The 21,122-nt window shown below is 47.1% G+C and overlaps 1 protein-coding gene across 4 annotated transcripts in view; it reads left to right on the forward strand.

Moving 5' to 3' along the window:
* PDE8A (phosphodiesterase 8A) overlaps positions 1-21,122 on the forward strand; it is a 146,168-nt gene that overhangs the window by 106,238 nt on the left and 18,808 nt on the right. For all 4 annotated transcript variants that reach the window (XM_061158789.1, XM_061158788.1, XM_061158790.1 and 1 more), the window contains exons 7-16: positions 3,788-3,866; positions 5,718-5,843; positions 9,252-9,340; positions 11,113-11,164; positions 11,265-11,307; positions 14,679-14,756; positions 18,228-18,298; positions 18,499-18,663; positions 19,239-19,287; positions 19,737-19,872. In XM_061158789.1, coding sequence (XP_061014772.1) covers positions 3,788-3,866; positions 5,718-5,843; positions 9,252-9,340; positions 11,113-11,164; positions 11,265-11,307; positions 14,679-14,756; positions 18,228-18,298; positions 18,499-18,663; positions 19,239-19,287; positions 19,737-19,872 — 888 coding nt within the window. The remainder of the gene's footprint in view (positions 1-3,787; positions 3,867-5,717; positions 5,844-9,251; positions 9,341-11,112; positions 11,165-11,264; positions 11,308-14,678; positions 14,757-18,227; positions 18,299-18,498; positions 18,664-19,238; positions 19,288-19,736; positions 19,873-21,122) is intronic.

Here is a 21,122-nt window from a genome sequence, read left to right on the forward strand (position 1 = left end):
ACAGAGGTAGTCCTCTGGGCTGTAACCCACATCTTCAGGACTGCACTCACCGTCTCTCCTCATGCTGCGCTTCATCTCTGGTGTGCCAGCTGACAGCCAGAGGGAGATGGCCACTGTTAGGGAGACAGGATGACAGGAGAGGGAAGGGATGGGTGCGGGCTGAGCACTGAGGGCCACAGAGAGAGGCTTCTTCTGAGATACTAAAATGCACTAAAAAGCTATGTGTGACAAGCATATCTGTGTTACTGCTAGATCAGTAACCTAGAATGTAAAGTCTAGAAATATGGCGGTAGTGATGAGTGTATTTAAGCATGAGTGTATTTAAGAATTGAGAACATAAGTATATATGTTCACCATGGCAGTTTAAATCCACACAGGAAAAGGTGGATTTTTCAGTGAACAGAATTGTGACAATTTATTAACTATGTGGAAAGAAAATTAAGTTATATCCCAATCTTACACCCAGTTCCAAAATAAACTCCAGTGTGCATCATGTTAAAAAGTAGGGCCACGAAAGTACTAAAAGTATAAGTGAACATATGTCATTGGATAATGAAGCCTTGGTAAACCCAGTGTGATGTCAAAAAGATTTCATAAAGGAAGAGAAGCAGATTAGGCAAGATAAAAATGTTAAGCTTGTCCCAGTGAAAACACTTTGTGTGTTAAGTTGCTTCTTTCGTGTCTGACACTTTGTAACCCTATGGACTGTGGCCTGCCAGGCTTGTCTGTCCATGGGATTCTCCAGGCAAGAAAACTGGAGTAGGTTGCCATTTCCTCCTCCAGGGGATCTTCACAACCCAGGGATCAAACGATCCAGCGATTGAACCCACATCTCTTGTGTCTCCTGCATTGGCAGGTAGATTCTTTATCACTACCACCACCTGGGAAGCCCTGGAGGCTCAGGTGGTAAAAATACCTTAACACCAGGCTCCTCTGTCCATGGGACTTCCCAGGCAAGAATACTGGAGCGGGTTGCCATTTCCTCCTCCAGGGGATTTTCCTGACCCAGGGATCGAACCCACATCTCTTGCATCTCCTGCATTGGCAGCTGGGTTCTTTACCACTGGCACCACCTGGGAAGCCCATATAATGTTAAAAATTTAGACAAATAGCAAACTAGGAAAAAATACATTCATAACATTCAGGACAGACAGATTAATATCCTAAATATGTAAAGAGCTTTGATGAATCAGTTTAAAGATGGAAACACCCAGTATAAAAAAAATTACAAAGGACATGTCATAAACAAGTAGTTTATAAGAGATACTGATGGCCAGTGAACATGAAAAAAATGTTCAGCTTCAGTAGTAACCAAAGAAATTAAAATGATTCACCATTTTTTACTTACCAGATCTACAAAAATTTAAAAACACGTGATAAAACCCAGTAGGGCTTCTCACAGATCCATCTCCTCCTAGCTTGCTCTATCAAAGGTGGAAACTTCTTATTTTTTCATTCTTGTTTTTTTAAATAACAGCTTTATTGGGCTAATTCACATACCGTCTCTTGAGTTTTATATGCCAAGAAAGAAGGACTAGTTTTTATTGGCTAAGCTGTTTTGTCTTATTTACCTAGACAGCTTAGTAATACCAAGAATAAAGTAACAGCATTGTATGAACAATTATGAATTTTATGAAGAAGTAGACAGTTGCATTCTTTCTTTTTTTAATCATCTGAGGCATATGCAAAAAAAGCTGAAAGCAACCTAAATGTGTAGTCATGGGAAATTTGTTTGAATGAATTATTGTGTAACTTTAGAATATTACATGTTATTAAAAGTGATGATAAGGAACTAATTAATGATGTGGAAAGATATTTATATAATTTTTCAGTGGGACAAGATTATCAAACTGTAGGGTATGATTATACTTTTATAAATATATATATTGCATGTATTTTTTTGCATGTATATTTATATAAGAAATTGCCTAGAACACCAATTGATTTGTGTTCAGTTCAGTCGCTCAGTCGTGTCTGACTCTTTGAGACCCCATGAATCGCAGCACGCCAGGCCTCCCTGTCCATCACCAACTCCCAGAGTTTACTCACACTCATGTCCATCGAGTCGGTGATGCTATCCAGACATCTCATCCTCTGTCGGCCCCTTCTCCTCCTGCCCCCAATCCCTCCCAGCATCAGGTCTTTTCCAGTGAGTCAACTCTTCGCATGAGGTGGCCAAAGTATTGGAGTTTCAGCTTCAGCATCAGTCCTCCCAATGAACACCCAGGTCTGATCTCCTTTAGGATGGACTGGTTGGATCTCCTTGCAGTCCAAGGGACTATCAAGAGTCTTCTCCAACACCACAGTTCAAAAGCATCAATTTTTCAGTGCTCAGCTTTCTTCACAGTCCAACTCTCACATCCATACATGACCACTGGAAAAACCATAGCCTTGACTAGACAGACCTTTGTTGGCAAAGTAATGTCTCTGCTTTTTAATATGCTATCTAGGTTGGTCATAACTTTCCTTCCAAGCAGTGAGCGTCTTTTAATTTCATGGCTGCAATCACTTGATTTGTGTAGGTGTTGGGATTTCAGATGATTTAATCTCATGTACTTTTAAACAGATTTATTGAGATATAATTTACATTCTATACAATTCACCCATTTAAAGTACCCAGTTCAATGGCTTTGAATATATTCACAGAGTTGTGCAACCACTGCCACAATTTTAGAACATTTTCATGACCTCCAGCCCTAGATAAGCGCTAATCTAATTTCTCTGTATATATAGTTTTGCCTATTCTGGACATTTCATTAAAATAGAATTATGCAATATGTGGTCCTTTTGTGACTGGCTTCTTTTAACTTAGCATAATGTTTTTTAAGATTCATCCATATTATGGCACACGTGAGGACTGTGTTTCCTTCTGTATCTGCATAGTATTCCATTGTATGGACATATCACATTTTGTTCATCTGTTCATCAGTTGATGGACATTAGGGTTGTTTGCACTTGTGGGCTGTAAGTTTTTGTGTGGACCTATGTTTTTGTTTCTATCGGGCACCTCCCTAGGAGTAAAATTGGCAACTCTGTGCTTAGCAGCTTGGGGAACTATCAGACTGTTTTCCAAAGCAGCTGTGTCATTTTACACTCCCACCAGCAGTGTTTGAGGGTTCCTTACCAACACTGTCTTTGATTATAGCCATCCTAGTGTGTATGATGTAGTATTTCATTTATTTTCATTTTCTAATTAAAAAAAAAAAACCCCGTTGTTACCTGTGTAACTCAAAAATGTTTTCAACCACCAAGGACAGGGAGAATGCTCACAATATAAGGTAAGTAGAAGCAGGGAACAAAGCCAGTGATGTCGATGATCTGTTTTGTGAAAAGAATTTGTTGACGGTGGTAGCTGCAAACGATGGGCTGCCTCTTTTCTGCCAGGTTTTGTGCGGGGAGCTTGAGTCCACTTTCTCTTTGAGTCCTCATGAGGACTCTGCACATGGTGAGAAGGGAGAGACCCAGGGAGGCTCAGTCACGTCCCACAGCCAGTGAAGGGCTGTCCTCTGGCCCGCAGCGGGCTGTGGGTTCCCCTGGTCCACTTGTTCTTAGAATGGAAAGAAAAGTACCAGGTTGTGCAGAGTCATGATTCCAAGTGGCAGGATTGCAGGAGACGTTTATTTCTTCCTTCTGCTTTTTAATCTTCCCCCCTTCTTTTTCTCAAGTTAGCATCAGTTACCTTTATAATCAAAGAATTCATTTAAGTAAGTTAATGTAATATCCCAAGACTATAATTCATTTTATAATATTTATATTAATCAGTCCTTTTTCTTTTCTACCCATAAAGGGCTTGTAACTCAATGTTTGCTGCATTAGAGAAAAGTCAAGAAGCAATTGAAATTACAAGTGAAGACCACATTATCCAGGTTTGTTATTTGGGAAGCTTGTCCCTCATTTCTGGTTTGTTTGCATTTTTAGGGTTGAACCCCTTTGGTTTTGTTTTTTTTTTTTTCTTTCTCTCTGAAGTTCAAGGGATCAGTTTTTCCTTAGAGGTTTATTAGAACAAAATGTGTAAAATATAAAGTCTAAGATAGGTTCCCTCTGGGGTAAGAAAAGTTTCTAATAATTACTTAATGTGTTAGAAAGTATTCTGTAGACATATGGCACTGGCATTTATTTTTTCTCTCCTTTTTGCTTGTTTATTTATTATGCAAGGAGGGGCCTTTATCCAGGATTTTGGAGCTGGGTGGGGAGAGACTGTTGCAATAAGGACAGGCCCTGCCCATAAGGGCTGTGTGCTCTTTCCTTTCTTAACTGTTTTTGATGGTAGTTTACTATAGAAACTATAAAAATTTACTGGACACTACTCAAAATTTTAAAAATAATCTAGTACTTAACAAATTATTAGCAAAGTGGCTTCATATAAGTGACTTAAGATAATAAAGCTTTCATTTAAAAATGGTCCACAGTAAAAGAAAATAACCTTTAAAAAAATAGATAACCAACAAAGACCTATAGTATAGCACAGGGAACTCTACTCAGTATTTTGTAATGACCTATATGGGAAAAGAATCTAAAAAAGAATGGATATATGTATATAATGTATACATATGATTTCCTTTGTTGTACAGTGACTAGACTTCAATAAAATTAAAAAGTGAAAGAGGGTCACATGGCTTTCAGATAACAACCAGGTAACATATGTTCTCAGATAACAGCAAAAGAGGGAGTTGTGCCAGGGGGAATGTTCCTTGTGTCTGAGAATGAGCCCCACTTTGATTTTAGTAATGAGCACTGCAGTTCTTCACTTCAACTGTGGCTTTCTTGGTAAAGAGCCTGATGATGTCCACATGCAGGAGTCGGTGCCCTGAGACGTGACACTGGCCGGTGGTTGAGAGCACAGGCTTGGTATCAGTCAGGCCTGCGTTCCATTATTCTCGGCCTCTACCGAGCTGAGCATCTATGGGCGGGTTACTCAATCTGTCTGAATCTGCTCTTCATCTGTACAAATGGGAATAATATTAACATTGACAATCACCTGCCTTTCGTAAGGATGTTCTGAGGACTGAAAGGAGTAGATGTGTGTAACTTGCTTGCTGTGGTGCCTAGCAAGGAAAACAAACCTTAAACAGCATGACTGTTGTTTATCATCATCATTATTTGTTATTTTTATTAGCGCACACACAGCTTTCCCAGGCATTTTCTTGTACTCTTACAGTCCTATTTGAAACTTAACCATAAAGCCTTATATTTGTAAACATTTCCTCTGTCACAGCCTGCTTTCCAAACTCACTTTTCATTTGCATCATGTGAGAGAGGCTAAATAAATGTTTCATCCCCATTAAACAGATGTGCAGACTGAAACCTGGGAGAAGCTAAGTGACTTTTGGAAGTAGGGGCTGGGTGGGTCAGACTCCCAGATGGTGCTTTCTTTCAGTATCGTAATCCCAACAGCCCGTGTGCAGCAGCCCCAGGTGTCTCCATGCTCCTTTCCTCCAAGGGTGTTTAAGTGGGAGCTAGCCTGCCGCCCTCCCTGGACCTCAGGAGAACACGGCAGCAAGCCCAGCCCAGCATCACCAGAGCAGAGGCTTCTGCAGACGCCAGGGATTTCCTGGGGTTGTGCTCTTGTAACTTTAGAATCGTCATAGTGAGCGCCAGGCTCCTGGGCTTTCTGGGGGAAAACTATGATGGTTTAGGTTGAACACCTTTGATTGTCCTCTTTTCAACATTTCTTTTAATTGACTTGATGTTTTCTCTTTTGTCTCCCCACCCCCCAGTATGCAAATCCAGCGTTCGAAACAACAATGGGCTATCAGTCAGGCGAGTTAATAGGGAAGGAGATAGCAGAAGTGCCTATAAATGAAAAAAAGGCTGATTTGCTCGATACTATAAATTCATGCAAGGTGAGTAAGAGAGTGGCACCCTGGTCCCTTCCACAGAAGCAGAGAGGGGTGGAAGGAGGTTGAACACTCGCTGAGCACTGCCAAAGCTGGGGAACCTCAGGCCTGGGGAACCATAGGTGGTGGTATCCCTGTTGTGCCCACTTTGCAGATGAGGAAACTGAGGCTAGGAAAGTACATATAACCTGACCAGCCAGGAAGAGTAAGTTTGACACATAAAGTCATTGTTTTCATTTTTGTAATAAGTAAGTTGATCTTTCTAATAATTAATCTTCTCAGTGATGGATGTTGGCAGTGGTCAGGGTAAAGGATGGCCAGTGAATCCACACGTTCTCAGAACACAGCTGAGCCCATCAGTTCTCTGGGCCTTGTTCATTTGGTCAGCATTTTTTGAATGCCAGGCACTGTGCTGAATTCCGGTATAGAAAGATGAGCAAAGAAAAACTGCTCAGAGAATACGTTCCAGGACACAGAACAGACAGATAAACTATGACATGAGGAGTTGCAGTACTGTGGTGCTAAGGACAGACACAGAGGCGGGCTCCGGCTGGAGGTTGTTTCTGTCTCTGAACCCTGGCTTCTGTCAACACCTCACTGGTATTAGCTTTTAAAATACGCCAGGAAGGAAAAGGCCACTGCTTTCCATAGTCATTCCCAGGCTTTTCTGCTGGGCTCTATTTAACTTTTAGAAGTTGGGATAGTGAATATGATTTTTTAAAACATTTGAGAAGTTGATGAGCTGCTGTCCTGCCAGCCATTGGAGGCCCTTGGAAGTGCTGTCCCTGGGGCATGTGGCCCCACGCCTGTCTGGTCACCCACAAGGGCAGGCTACCAGCGGGGGCAGAAGGGCTGTGCAGGGTTCATAGCCCCACTTGGCTTGGGCCCCCCGAGGACCCTGTGAGTGGGCGGGTGTCCTGTGCACTCAGGGGTGGCTTTGCAGTGAGAACAGGGAAGGGTCTGACCAGCTGCGGGGCCGGGTGATGCACCTTTGGGGAGTAGCCGATGTGGGCTCTGAATGCATCCTGATTTCCTTCAGCTCTCCCTTCTGTCAAGGAGGAAGATTTTCTTACCAGAGAGAGTGGCAGTTTCTCTGGAAAGAGAAACAGAGGTGGTAATGAACGAAGAGAACGTAGGAACTCAGGCCCACCAGTGTTCCCTTGCTGGGCCGAGGGGGGCATCCTCCAGAGGCAGCCACAGGAGCAGCCATGCAGACCCACGGTGGCCTCCCCAGTCGCGGCGGCCAGGTCCAGGGCAGCCACGGGGTCAGCCTGCAGTTCTGTCATGAGGCTCTGTGGGCTGCCAGACAGACACGAGGGCTCTTGCACCCCTCTATCTGGCAGCAGCAGGGTCAGTGAGGCACTCCTCTCCCTCTCAGGAGAGCAGGTGGAGATGGGGTGGGATGGGGGAATCCAGCGGATTAGCTGCAGGTCCAGAGATCCCCCCAGACCCCTGTGGGCAGCGTCTCGCCTCCTGAGTCTTGCCATGGGGCACCAGGTATGAACGGCCTCAAACACCAACAGCAGGACACATGTTCTCTACATCTGTGTTTGCTGTGAGCAGCAAATACTATCCTATTATCAACCTCTATACTTAACTGCTTTATTTCAGAATGGAGCCAGGGCATTGGTTCTGTGTGATCTTGAGTTCCTGGGGAGAGTGTAAGAGCTGCCACATGTCCGTTGCTGGTCATTCCTACTTGGCTGGCCACACTGCAGCAGGACAGACCACTTAGCTGGGCAGGTTTTTTTTCGTTTGTTTTTTTGTTTTTGAGGAGAAAGATACATGGCCTTTCTAATGGAATCTTCCCAGGGATACGAAGGGCTTGTTGAGAAGCGGCCAGCCTGGACAAACAGTGGGCTGTGGTCCGTGGAGAGGGTTCAGATCTGTGCTGGGGACGGGGCTGGAGCCTTCATAGAAGGTCAGATGACGGTCGGGGCTTTGGAGTGTCAGGTTCTAGGTGTCCAACCAGCCAGATATTCTGGGGGGCACAGGAGAAATTCCAGTGATGTTCAAATGGAAAATATTGCAAACAAGGAGCCCTTCAGCTTTTTATAATTTTTTTTCCTTTTGGCTGCACCGTGCAAATTGTACCCTGAGCAGTGGAAGTGCAGAGTCCTAACCGCTGGGCCACCGGGAGTCCCAGCTTTTCACCCCTTGCACCCTCTGCAGCCCCCGGGACTCCCCACTTACCCCTCTCTCCAGTTCCCCTCTCCCCATCCTTTCCTCCCAGGTTTACAGGGTGCTCTGTCCCCTGCTGGTCCCTCAAAAGCTCTTGTGTCATTGAGCATCCTTTCTCCTCTGCATACCTGCCTCCCATTCCCCAGTTTTCACCTGAAGGTCTTTTCCAAGGTTTGTCTCAACACCTGCTGTCATCTTGGAACCAACCTGTAGAGCGATGATTCTCTCTCATCCCCCACTGACAGAAAGCTTAGTCTCTCTCGGTCCTCATCTGTCTCTGCTTGTTGACTGTCTTCACACCTGCTTGGACTTTGAATCCTAGACTCGTTTTGGATTCTCCCTCCCCCTTTGTCCCTCTTTATCAAATCCATCAGCAGGGCTGAATCCATGGCCTGGGCCTGACCACGTTCAGGACCTCCTCCCCACATTCCAAGACGGCGGTAGCTGAACGCAGTTAGGCCTCCTGGCCCAGGACCCTCACTTCCAATCAATCCCCCCGCACTGCTGGAGATGAGTCTCGCCGGGTCATCACTGATGATGTCACCCCCTCATGGAGCGCTCAGGTCCCTTAGCCTGGCTGCCAGGATTCCGTAGTCTGACCTTGGTCTAGCTTTTCCATTCAGTGAACTAAGGCCCCAAGTGGTCCTTGACCATTTACCACGTGCCAGCTCTGTGCTCACCCCCAGATAGGACAGCTGGATGGCGATGATGGAATTGTTAAGGCCGCGGACCCCACCACGAAGAGCCTGTCCCAGTAGTCAGAGAAGTCCCGTTCACTGCTGAGCTAGCCCTGGAGTAGAGGGAGGTGCAGGCCTCATGTCATTCTGAGAGGAGTGCAGACAGACAGACACATGTGCAAAACCAAACAGGCCCCTTACTGGCCCTCTGTGTATGTCAGCACTTGGCAAGGAGTTTGTGAGTGTTACCAGATTTTCTCTTCATAATAGCCTTCTAGGTAGGACTTTGTTATTTTCAGGATCTGAAACTTTGACTTCTGTTGTATTTTGCTAAGAAATAGGATCTGTGTTGAGTAAATACTTTTTGTTTCCATTTGACTGGGAAACTTACAGGCGACTCTGTTATCTAAACAGTCACTGGCTGAATTGTCCTCCTTAGCTGGATCTTGTTCTCCTAATTGCTCTAGTGGCCACTGGGAGTGAACAGGAGGTGGAGGATGTTCTCAGGTTCATGTTTGGAACACAGTGTATAATGACGCTCACATTCCATTTACAGGAATGGCAAGGAATTTACTCTGTCAGGAAGAAAAATGGAGATAACGTACAACAAAATGTGAAGATAATACCTGTCATTGGACAGGGAGGGTAAGTAGAAAAAACAAGTACTTCAGTCAATATACCATGTTTGGCTTATTGCAGCATGTGCTTTAAATACTTAAGTAAGTTAAGAACCGCACATGGAAACTTATAAGAAGGACTGGTAACCAGGTCAGTTACCACCAAAGTGTGACCTTCCAGGGTGGCTTCCTCATGGTCACAGCCTGACCCTCCTGCTGGTGACCCAGAGCTGCAAGACTCCGACAGTCCTGCTTAAGCTGTGTGACCACATACATAAAAGATGAAAGCATTTAAATCCAATGCCACCTCACTGAGCTTTGTGCCAAGAACACTCACTGGTGGACTCTGTATTTAAAAGATTTCTCTCTGGCTTAGCAGGTAAAGAATCTGCCTGCAGTGCAGGAGACTCAGATTCGATCCCTAGGTTGGGAAGATCCCCTGGAGAAGGAAATGGCAACCCACTCCAGTATTCTTGCCTGGAAAATCCCATGCACAGAGGAGCCTGGAGAACTACACAGTTCATGGAGTCTCAAAAGAGTCAGACATGACTGAGCACACACACACATCTGGTTTTGGTAGCCTCTGTATCATTTCTGCACAGAACTATCAAATTAGATAAAGTATTTTAAATACTGTCATTTATAGAAACTCATATGAAACAGGTGTGACCACAGATTGGAAGGCAGTGTATATCAAGAGCCTAAAAGTGTCATAGTTTGTCTCGGAATCTATGTTAAATAATACAAACAGTGGAAAATTGAGTGTGAATTGCAGAACACTCAACAATAAAATACACCACAATTAGAAATGATGATCATAGAGAATTCAATCACAGGGAAAATGTTTATGATAAATACAAAAGTCAAAATGTAAAATCATACCTAGTGTATGTTCTTGGTCATGAAGACGAGGAGGAGGTGTGTAACAGTGTTGTAACCACGATGCCATCTGGGAGCCCTTCACTCCCTGGACAGGGGCTCAGGGCCTGCTGGGCGTCCCTTCACCTCCTCCTCCCCGCAGCCCTGTGACGGCGGCTCTGTGACCGTCTCTGCTTGACAGATGAGGAAGCTGAGGCTTGGAGAGGCTCAGCCCAGGGCCTGGCTACAGCGCTTGGCAGAGCCGGGCCACAGACCCCCACGTTGCCCGTGAGGCTCAGGTGTTGGTTACCAGGCCTGGTTTCCAGCTGGCTTCTGCCTCAGGGAGTCGGCTCTGTGTGGGCTCTCTGTTCTGACTCTGCCTTTTTATGTCCTTCCCTCATTGGGCGGGATTGGATTATCAAGGGGAAAAGCTGAAAAATGGAAAGAACAGTAAATAAGTGAGGAGAGCCAGCAACTCTCAAGAGAACCCCAGCCACCTGGTTCTAGACGCGCACATTCATTCGGTCCCAGAGGGGCCTATGACTGTTTCAATGAGTGTTGTGAGCAGGCTCTGCTGAAACGCGAAAACGAGCATCAGTGTAAAGGCTTGTGAACATGAAAACATGTGACAGAACTAAAGGCTTTTGGTTAGCTAACGTGGAGTACATTTTTGAAACCTGGGTCTTTTTAATTGTATGTTGCGATGGCTCAGAAGGATTTTGTTATTTTCACTGAAGAGTCAACCTGACTTCCTCAGAGACACCAGGGAATGCCTGTAGACTCTTGTTTGTTTATTGGCAACCTTGACCACAAGCAAAGAACTGCTCTCTCCAAGGTGTGTGTTGTGAAAGAGAGATGCTCTTTTCATAAGGGAAAAACTAGCTAGCTCTCCACCAGAATTGAGGGCCAGGAGGAATATAATGCATTATTTTCTACTTGCAGAAAAATTAGACACTATGTGTCCATTATCAGAGTGTGCAATGGCAACAATAAGGTATGTAGGGGGAGCCCTGGGGACCCTGGGGGCCCAGCAAGATTTCCCTTACTGCATCACTAGGCACTCAGAACTAACAGCTTCTGATATTCATTTCTAGGCGGAGAAGATAGCTGAAAGTGTTCAGACTGACAGTTACACAGGTACGGTGCCCTGTATTCATGCTTAGGGTTCACTGAGCTTTTTTTTTTTTCATTGAGCTTTTGAAAAACTGAAAACAGGCCCTGCCTCCGATGAGCTCACCTGGTGCGTAGGTGGCACTGTGTTTTCCTAGCGCTGTAGCAGCATCTCTCTCCCTGACTCCCGGGTCCTGAGCACAGGTGGGCATTCTGACAGGTGTCCAGGGCACGTCTCACCTCCAGTGCATGCACGTCCATGAAGCTGTGCTGAGCGGAGTGTGGTCTGTCAGCCTGATGCTTGAAGAGGCAGTGGTGTTGGTGTCGGACCACGTCTTCAGCGGGGACACCCCATCAGACCTGCCTCACCTCAGGGCTGTCTCGGGAGGACTTAAGTGGGGGAGACACCTTACAGACCAGGCTCCCTTTTTACAGACAAGGAGATGAAAAGCCCCATGATTTGCTCTGGGACATCCAGCTAGGAAGTGGTCAGCTGGCACTCAAGCCCAGACGGCCAGCTCCAGGAGTCTGAGGCACGTGCTGGGACAGTTCCCCTGGGCACCGGGAATGATCAGGCTTTAACCTGAAAAGAGGAGGGACATATGGACAGCAGGGGCACACAGCAGGTGATCAAGAATGACCGTTACTGGGGAGGAAGGCAGGGGAGCGAGGCACGCTCCAGACAGGGAGAGGTGGACTGGAGTGAGGAGACGGGTGCAGAGGAAAAGCGATCCAGGCATAAGAACAGTGACTAAAGAGGGAGAGTGCAGTGTGTTCTACAAAGAGCGGGGCAACGTTCCGACTGGTACAAAAGGTGAGTGTGGGAAGGAGGTGGGATCGTGGAGGGTCCTTCGGTGTTGGGGGGGAATGAGGATCTCCATCTGGAGGCAGCAGCCTCAGTCGTCTTCGCATCCCTGGTGCTTGCCTTAGAGCCTGACCTGCCCCAGGCGCTCAGCGAATGTTTGCTGAGCGGCAGAAAGGGAGACGAAGGAGGGAACTGCAGGAGGTCACAGCGCAGCTTCTCAGCCCGCTGTTTGGACACCAGTCTCCTTGGAGCTCAGAGCGAGGAGACGCTGCAGTCTGAGTGGTTAGAGTAGGTGTGGCTGGACGGGGTAATGAGCATTTGGGCGGGACACCGTGTCCCCGGTTGGAGGCGGAGGAGCAGAGTCAAGGCTGTTCCTGAGACAGGAGAGCTGTGTCCCTGCAGCTCACTTGTGGGCAAGACTGCGAGAGATCAACGGCTGGCTGCAGCCAGCGCACTGCTCCTGTCCTTGACTGCCAGGGAGTTCCTCTTTACCTCCGAGGTGCTGAGGGTGTTGAGCAGGTGAGCCATAGACTCAAAGTGGTTTATTAGTGGTGCTCTGGTTTGTGTGTGTGCATATGTCTGGAGAAGCAGATGCGTGTCTGTTGAGCATCTGCAATGTGCTGGCAGTGCTAGTCACCCAGGAAGGGGTGGGAAAGGTCATTTCTGCCTTCATGTCATTCACAATTAGTGAGGGAGCTGCACAGTAAAGCCGGTGGTTCCTGGTGGGGTGGGGGTCAGGGTGGGGCTGAGGCATTAGGGGAAGGCTCCCCAGAGGGGATGATACCTGAACCACCTCTGACCTGCATCTCCAAGAGGATGGAGTGTTAACCAGGCGGAGAAGGCAGCCAAGGAGGGGGCGCCTTCCTAAGTGGGGGTGAGCAGTTAGTGCCACGGCAGAGAGGTCTGGGAGGTGGCTTACCACATCTTAGGTAACTCGTGGTAGCTGGAGAGATGAGGTTCAGACACAAGGGACCCTGGGTCCACACTGGGGAATTTACATCTGACCCTAAAAACAGGGAAGCACCATTACAGTGTTTTAATCAGAAGAGTGAGCACTGTCTGGAGAGAATGGGTCGTAGAGAGCAAGGCTGGGGCTGGTAGGACCGGTGAGGCAGGCTGTCCCTATAACCCGAAGGACAATTGACAGGTGTCTGAGCCTGGACAGGGAAGGAGTGGGGAGAGACGTTTAGGACGTGGAATCTAGACATTTATCACACCTGAACACTTGAGGGAGAGCAGCAGGGAGCCGTCACGGACGACTTGTCTCCAGCTAAGTGGAAAGGTAGATGCTGCCCAGTGACTGGGATGAGGAATAGCCTGGGAGAAGATGACGAGCTCATCTGAAGTGCTGAGGGCTGGGTGTCCCCGTGGAAGTGATGAGTGACCGGGGAGGATGGAAGTCTGGGGCTCGGGAGGAAGGCCCGGGATACAACAGCTCGGGACTGAGTAAAGGCTGTGGGGAAGAATGAGGAGACTCTGCTGTCTGAGAAGAGAAGGGGGTGCAGAGGATGAACCTATGGGAACGCCGGGGTGCTGAGGAACAGGAGACATGGTGATGAAGACCAGGAAGGAACAGCAGGAGACACAGGGAAAGCCAGAGTGGACGTGTGCAGAGCAGTTTTCAGAAAGCAAGCTCAGTCTAGCACTGACTAGTGTCTAGTACACAAGTCAGAAGAGTCAGGTAACGACGGACTCGGGTCCTTCAGAGGTAGCAACAGGAAGGTCATCGGCGACCTTGACAAGGTTATTGTCAGTGCCCCCATAGAAGAGAACGTACCAGAGAGCAAGTGGAGAAGGTTCTGGATGGTGGAGAGGAGTACTAAGAGCCTGCTTTTGGATCCTGTATGCGAGCAAGAGTCCAGGGGAGGAAGCCAGGAGAAGGCAGAGACGATTGGAACTGCCAGTGGGAAAAGGGAGAGCCAAGCTCATCTCACAGGGCTCCCAGTGTCCTCATCTGTGAAATGAGAACAGGCTGGAGAGGCTTGGCACCCCGGGTGACACCCAGGAGGGCGCAGGAAGGAAGGTTAACTTGGCCTTGTCATTGATCGGTGTGGGGTCCGGGGGAGAGAGGAGGCAGACACCTCCTGTTTGGGCTGGAGGGTCAGTGGTGCCATCCACAGAAATGGGTCTCAGAGAAGTAGACCCCAGACCACCACTCCCTGTCCTGCCTCCAGAAGAGAGGCATAGTCTCCCCTGGGACATTTTAGGGCTTGTATTGTAGAAAAAACACAGAAAAGATTTTTTCACTTTGGGACAAGGGTGGATGGGGATCAGAATTTTCCCACCACTTGTTCAACTATGTAGAAGTAGGTGAAATTCTGAGTTCATTTCTGTGGCTTGAGACTCTGTAATTACACAATCTAGAAACTGAAAAGCCCTCGTTTATGGTGAGCGGAAAATTTTTTGAGAAAGTTTGTCTCACTTAAACCCAGGTGTTCAGAGACTTCATCTTGGTGTACTGTGTTGATTTTTGCAGCATCCTAAGTGGTATTCTAAATCTTAAATTTTGTCTTTTAAAGCTTTCATATTGGTAATTATACTAATATGTTGTTAAAATCTCTTCACGGAGGTAATTTATAATTTATTTCCACAGATAATCAGTCAGGCAAACATAAAGACAGGAGAAAAAGCTCCCTAGATGTCAAAACTGTTGCCTCTCGAACAAATGAAGGTAGGTGACAAAGACAAGAGGAAAAAAACGTGCTCCTCTGAGTGGTGGGCACATGGAAACATGAGGCTCCCTTCCTCATCTTGTCTGGGTCACTGCCCCCACCCTCAAGCTCAGCAGACGGGAGGGGTCCCTATAGAAGTCTGCGTGCATTTCTCCCTTGCCCCTGACTCCTTTGCCAGTAGGTTCATCTGACCCTTCTGATGGAGTCAGGGAATAAAGAATAGATTCCCCGCCTCTGCTGCAGGGGCAGGGGGCAGAGGTGGTGCAGGGAAGTGTGTGTACTCGGGCCTTAGCTTGACCTTGGTTCAGGTCCCAGCTTCATCTACTCTCTGTGCAGCCTTGGGAGTGGTCTTGAGAGCTTCCCTTTCCGTATCATCAGATGGGGATAATTCTGTCCGCAGGGGACAGTGTAAGGATTAACTGAGGGGGTGCAGTGCCTGGCAGGGGTCATGGCAGCTGCTGGCACCATCTTCACCATGGTCCTCGCTGCACGGCCCTTGAGCAGAGCAGAGACCACTCGGACGCCCCAGACCATCCTCGCTGCCACACTCTGACTCCTCTTCATCCTTTGTGTTACTTTGTCCATTTCTCTATTTTGAAGAGTTAAACATTTTTCTTTTAATGTTTTGGGGTTTTAACCTCTGTTCTTTTTGATTGACTTGTAATTTACATATAATTCATATTAAGTGTTGAGTTCAATATGTTTTGACAGTTCTGTACCATTGACCTGTATAGACTGTTACCACCCACCCCAAACTAGATACAGAAAAGACACACATGCAGGCCTGCACTCGCATACAGATCTCATCACACAGAGGCATCCACTGATTTCTTGCACATGAGTTAATTTGGCCTCTTCTTGTGCCTCATAGAAATGGAATCGTACAGTGTATATGCAGTATGGCCCCTTTCCCTCGTCTTAGCGTTCTGGAGGTTCATCCACGTTGCTGGGGGTATTAGCAGGTCGTTCTTTTCTATTGCTTGGTAGCACTTCATTGTTTGTATATGCCACAATTTGTTATCTATTCTCTTAGGAATGGTCTTTTTGTGTTCATCTTTCCCTGTGAGGGCTCTTACGGGTAGGGCTGCTGTGAGTGCTTGTATGCAAGTCTTCCTTTGTGGACATGTGTCCATCCGCTAGGATTGGCACTGTGGGGCCTCTGGGCTCCTGTGCACAGTTCTCCAACATGGGCTGTACCTCATGCCATCACTCATCTCTGAGTGTTCCAATTGCTCCTCATTCTCTCATACTGGGTTACACTAGGTTCTAAACTATAGTTACTCTACCAGATGGGGTTTTAATTTTAATTTTCCATACGACACCCCTTTCATATGCTTACTGGCCATTTGGATATCCTCTTCTGTGAAGTGACATTCATAAATTTTGCCCATTTTTATCATTGGGTTATCTCTTGCTTGTTGGTTGTAGGAATTCTTTTCATATTCTAGATGTGGATATAAGTATTCCAGACATACTGTTCTTAGTTTGTGGATTGCATTTTCACTCTTAATAGTCTTTTAATGAACAGAGGTTCTTAATGAATCTTAAAGTTCATTTCATCGGTGTTTTCTATTATACCTAGTGCTTTTTTGTGTCCTGTTTAAGAACTCTTTCTCTATCCCAAGGTCATGAAGACTGTTCTCCCACATTTTCTTCTATAAGCCTTATTGTTTTATCTTTCACTTTGGCTCTATGATTCATTCCAAATCGGTTTTTATATTGAGTGAGGGTAGGGATCAAGGATGAATTTTCTCCCTACAGGGAAACCCAACTGTCCCATCACCATATTAAAAAACCATCTTTTCCTATAGTATCATTCTTGTAAACCAGTTGACTATATATATATGGTCTGTTTCTGGACTCATGTATTCTGTTTCATTGTTCCGTTAGTCCTTGCTTGCACCAATACCACAATCAGTTACTACAGTTATATGGTAAGTCTTCATATCTGGTAAAGTTCTTCAAGATTATCCTGACTATTCTAGGTTCTTTGCATTTCCATATAGCATTTAGAATCAGCTACTTAGTTCACACACACACACACACACACACACACACACACAAAACCTCCTGGGATTTTATTTGGGAGTGTCTTAAATCTATAGATCAAGAGAAACTTGAAATCTTGATAATACTGAGTCTTTCAAAACATGAGCATGCTCTTTATCTTTATTTAGGTTGTCTTTTTTCCTCAGCAGTGTTTCGCATTTTCAGTGTTTAAGTCCTACACTTTATTTCCATTAGATTTATTCCTGAATACTGATTTTTTTGATGCTTTCATAATGGTTTTTTTAATTTTAGTTTCCAGTTGTTTGTTGCTAATATATAGAAATATAATTGACTTTTGTGTATTAACATTCCACTCAGTAATGTTGATAAAACTTACTGATTGTAATCAGAGTAGCATTTGTAGAGTCTTTCAGATTTTCTGCACACATAGTCAACAACAATCTTTATTCTTTTTCACCTTATTGTATCGACTGTATTGTTTGGTTTGTGTATGTCACCTTCACTATATTTTTTTAATGAGAACAAGTCCTATTATGACATAGGGATAGAATAGTGGTTTCTACTTTCGGTTTAATGACCTTGTTGGGTAAAATGGAAAGATAGCATCCATGTGGCGGTCACCAACATTAGATTTAGGGAGTTTTTGTTGGTCTCTGCAATTTAAAATATGTGAGAGCCCCTGAGTAGGTTAGTCCTGGTTGTTTCTGCTCAGGCCCTATTTCGGTAAAATAAGGCTGACATCTCAGCGGGTAGAGCAGTGTGTGGTCGTCTCTAGCCTTTGGTAAACAGCATGTGGCTGGACAGTGGGGCTTTCAGGGAGAGACAGAACACCACTGAGTGTCTTTTCCTGCCCGTTCACCGCCCAGGCTTCTCCCCACCCCAGAGGAACTGGGTCTTGACAGGAGCAACAAAAAATTAACAAACAGTAGAGCGTAAGACCTGCCACCTACCTCAGCTAATCTAGACAGTTTAGGTAACAATCTCAAGCAGAACAGTGGAAAGCACCAAAGGATGCCTTGAAAAACTGAACCAGAAATACTCATGGATTTCAGTTAATTGAGTTGTATTTATTGTTCCCGCCATATATGAAACAAAGGGCCTGTGTAGCATTGTCTTTCAGAACGTTTCTCTCCTGGGTAGCAGCAAGCTGAGTTATAAAACGTCATTGTTACAGACACAGAGAGGCTAATGTGTGGCCTCGACTTGCTAGATGGCTTCCTCTGTCCTCTCGCTGGCCTGTGACCTCAGAGGTTCAGTCTAGGGGGTCACATGCCTCCCAGTGCCTTGAACCAAAGGAGGCAGAGTTGGTCTGCCAGAATCCCAGGCTTGGTAGGATGGGGAGGGAGCTGAGCCGCCAGGTAGCTCTGGTCCTGCCCCTTCACTCGGGCCTGGAGGAGGGTGGGAGACAGTGACTGAGGCCGCGCTCGCCCTGATCCCTGCACCACCTGGTCTCTCCACAGTTTCCAGCCAGAGACGACACTCTTCCATGGCCCGGATTCATTCCATGACGATCGAGGCGCCCATCACCAAGGTGACACGGCGACCCCCAACAGTGATGAGGCTCCCCTAGTTGTGCAGAGCGGCTGCCTCTGTGGAGAGAGGAGGGCGAGGGGAGCACTCTGACTGTCTTAAGTTAACAACGAGCCCTACCGCCAGCCCGACTCTTTGGATTGCTCTCTCATTGCCTTTAAGGTGATGAGAGTCAGGACTTTTCTTTCCGTATTATTGTAGGTCATCAATATCATCAATGCTGCCCAGGAAAGCAGTCCCATGCCTGTGACAGAAGCCTTAGACCGCGTGCTGGAAATTCTAAGAACCACTGAATTATATTCACCCCAGTTCGGTGCTAAGGACGATGATCCTCACGCCAACGACCTCGTCGGGGGCTTGGTGTCTGTGAGTGTGCTGGCAGGCTGCCGCCTCGGTCCCGCTGCTCTCGCCTGTTTTCTGAGGCTGCTTGTTGACAGCCTGCCCCACACAGCGCTCTTTGTGTGCGGGGTCAGCCAAGGCCTAGATCATCCATTGCCCAGGCTCAGCTGCCCTCCGGCTGAGCCGTCACCCACCTGCGGCCTGTCCGGGGGGGGTGGGGGGTACGGGGGGACCTCAGCTTGGAACAGAGGGAGGAGCGTGTTCAGGACAGCCAGCTTGTCTGCTGCGTTGGGTCTCCATTTTTACTTAAGGGCTCTACAAGTAGTCGATTTAAATAAAATTTGAAGATTTTGAAAACGGGCAGAAAAAAATATGAAGTGTTTCATACCACATTACAGAACAAAATGACTGGCTCCCTCCAGAGCATCCTGTACAGACTAGGTGACATCATGGGAGGAGGCTGGGGGATCATGTGTTAGCTGGAGGCTCTGGACTGTGGGCTCCAGGTCCCGCCTCCAGCCGTCTAGGATAGAGGCCTCCAGCTCTGTGGGAAACAGACCATTCCATTACCATCTGTCACCTTCTGTCTTGGTTTTTATCAGGATGGTTTGCGAAGATTATCTGGAAATGAATATGTTCTTTCAACAAAAAGTAAGTTTTTCCTTTATAATTTTTTGTATTGCTATTAGTATTAGCTAATACTACTGGGGCTTCCCTGGTGGCTCAGATAGTAAATAATCTGCTTGCAATGAAGGAGACCTGGGTTCGATCCCTGGGTCGGGAAGATCCCCTGGAGAAGGGAAAGGTTACCCACTCCAGTTCTTGCCTAGAGAATCCAGAGAGCCTGGCAGGCTACAGTCCATGGGGTTGCAGAGTCGGACACGACTGAGCGACTAAGTTTCATTAGTATTATAGCCACACTTAAGTGATGAAGAGAAATTTTCAGATAATAATTTTGAGGTTTTTTTTTTAATCAGTAAGAAGTTTTTGGTTTATCATAAACCCTAAGAAACAAAGCATCCGCCCCCAAAGATCTACCGCTCCCCCTGAGGGACCGAAATCGCCGTCAAGCCTGTTGATTCTGTTCTGTCACCCTGCAGACCTTCAGCAGGTTCCCAGCAGCATCATCGTCCCCGTCTCCCTTCACGATGTCCCATCACAGATAACTCGGGCCATGGAAAAGGAGGAATACTGGGACTTCAATATTTTTGAACTGGAGGCTGCCACTCATAAAAGGTGAGCCCATGGAAGCTCAGCAGACAGGGAGTTTGATTCCAAGGGCCAGTGTGGAGAAAGCCTCCCCGGGAGTGTAGGCTCTGCTCAGAGCCAGTCCCTGGTCAGGGAGGAGGCCCCAGGGAAAGAGCAGCAGGTACCTTGAGTCTCCAGGGCCTCAGCGTCAGCGAGGGATCAGGGAGAAGCCAAGGGGAGTTCACCTGGCCATGACTGCTGCAGAGAGAGCAAGTGTCTTACTCGGAGTCTGCAAGTAGCAGAGGTTTTCTTTTTGTAAGATACGGTCATTAATTTCTCCTGTAGGTATTAAGTAGTGATATGTTGACATTGCCACAAAGAGCCTCACTTTTTAGAGCTCAGAACCATTGGCAGTCCAGTGGTTAAGACTCCACGCTTCCAATGCAGGGATCTTAGGTTTGATCCCTGGTCAGGGAACTAAGATCCCACATGCCACTTAGTGCAGCCAAAAAAATAAATAAATGTACATGCTGATAAGAGCTGTCCCCAAATCTTAGTTGCTGTGTTCGTGACAGGCATGGGGACACCCCACACTCCAGCATCCTGACCTGAGTGTGGTCCCCAAGAGCAGGGCAGGGTTGGGTTTCCCCTCCCATTTCATACCTCTCTGGAGAACACTCAGCTAGAGCCATGTGGTGGCCTGGCACACGGGAAGGGCGTTCAGACCTGATGCCAGCCAGCGCCGCCCTTCAGGAGGTGAGGCGTGGACCCCAGCAGACAGCAGAGAGAGGCGGTTATAGGAGACTTGTCAGGTCCCATCCCGGGTGGGTGGTGGTCCCCGTGACAGCCCCTGCCCTTTGCTCACACTCAGCGTGAGTCAGGCTTCTGAGACACTCTGCATCCGTGTGCCCCACAGGGCCAGTGACAGTGGCAGACAAAGCTGTGGGCACTGGTTTACGTCCTAATGTGAGCTGGGACGGGGCAGGTCTGTCCAAGCCCTGAGAGCCCAGCCGGCTTGGACACTGCCTCAACAGAGCCAAGAGCAAAGGCCAGAGGCTGGGTGACGGTGACTCTCATGGACGGGCCTCATTTGGCATCATCTGGTCACCTGTCTGGGGAAACCCCCACCTCCAGAGTGTTGAGACCATCACGGGATGTGTGCCAGCGTCTGGCTGGTGTGCTGCCGTGGGGAACTGGTATCTGCTTCCAGCAAGACGTCTGGCCAGTGACACATGTCCAGCAAGGCCACAGGGGAGGATGGGGTTAGCCTGGCAGCACGTTGACCTGGAGACCCTCCT

The sequence above is a fragment of the Dama dama genome, chromosome 13, assembly GCF_033118175.1.
Source record: "Dama dama isolate Ldn47 chromosome 13, ASM3311817v1, whole genome shotgun sequence".
In the NCBI taxonomy this organism is placed as follows: domain Eukaryota; kingdom Metazoa; phylum Chordata; class Mammalia; order Artiodactyla; family Cervidae; genus Dama; species Dama dama.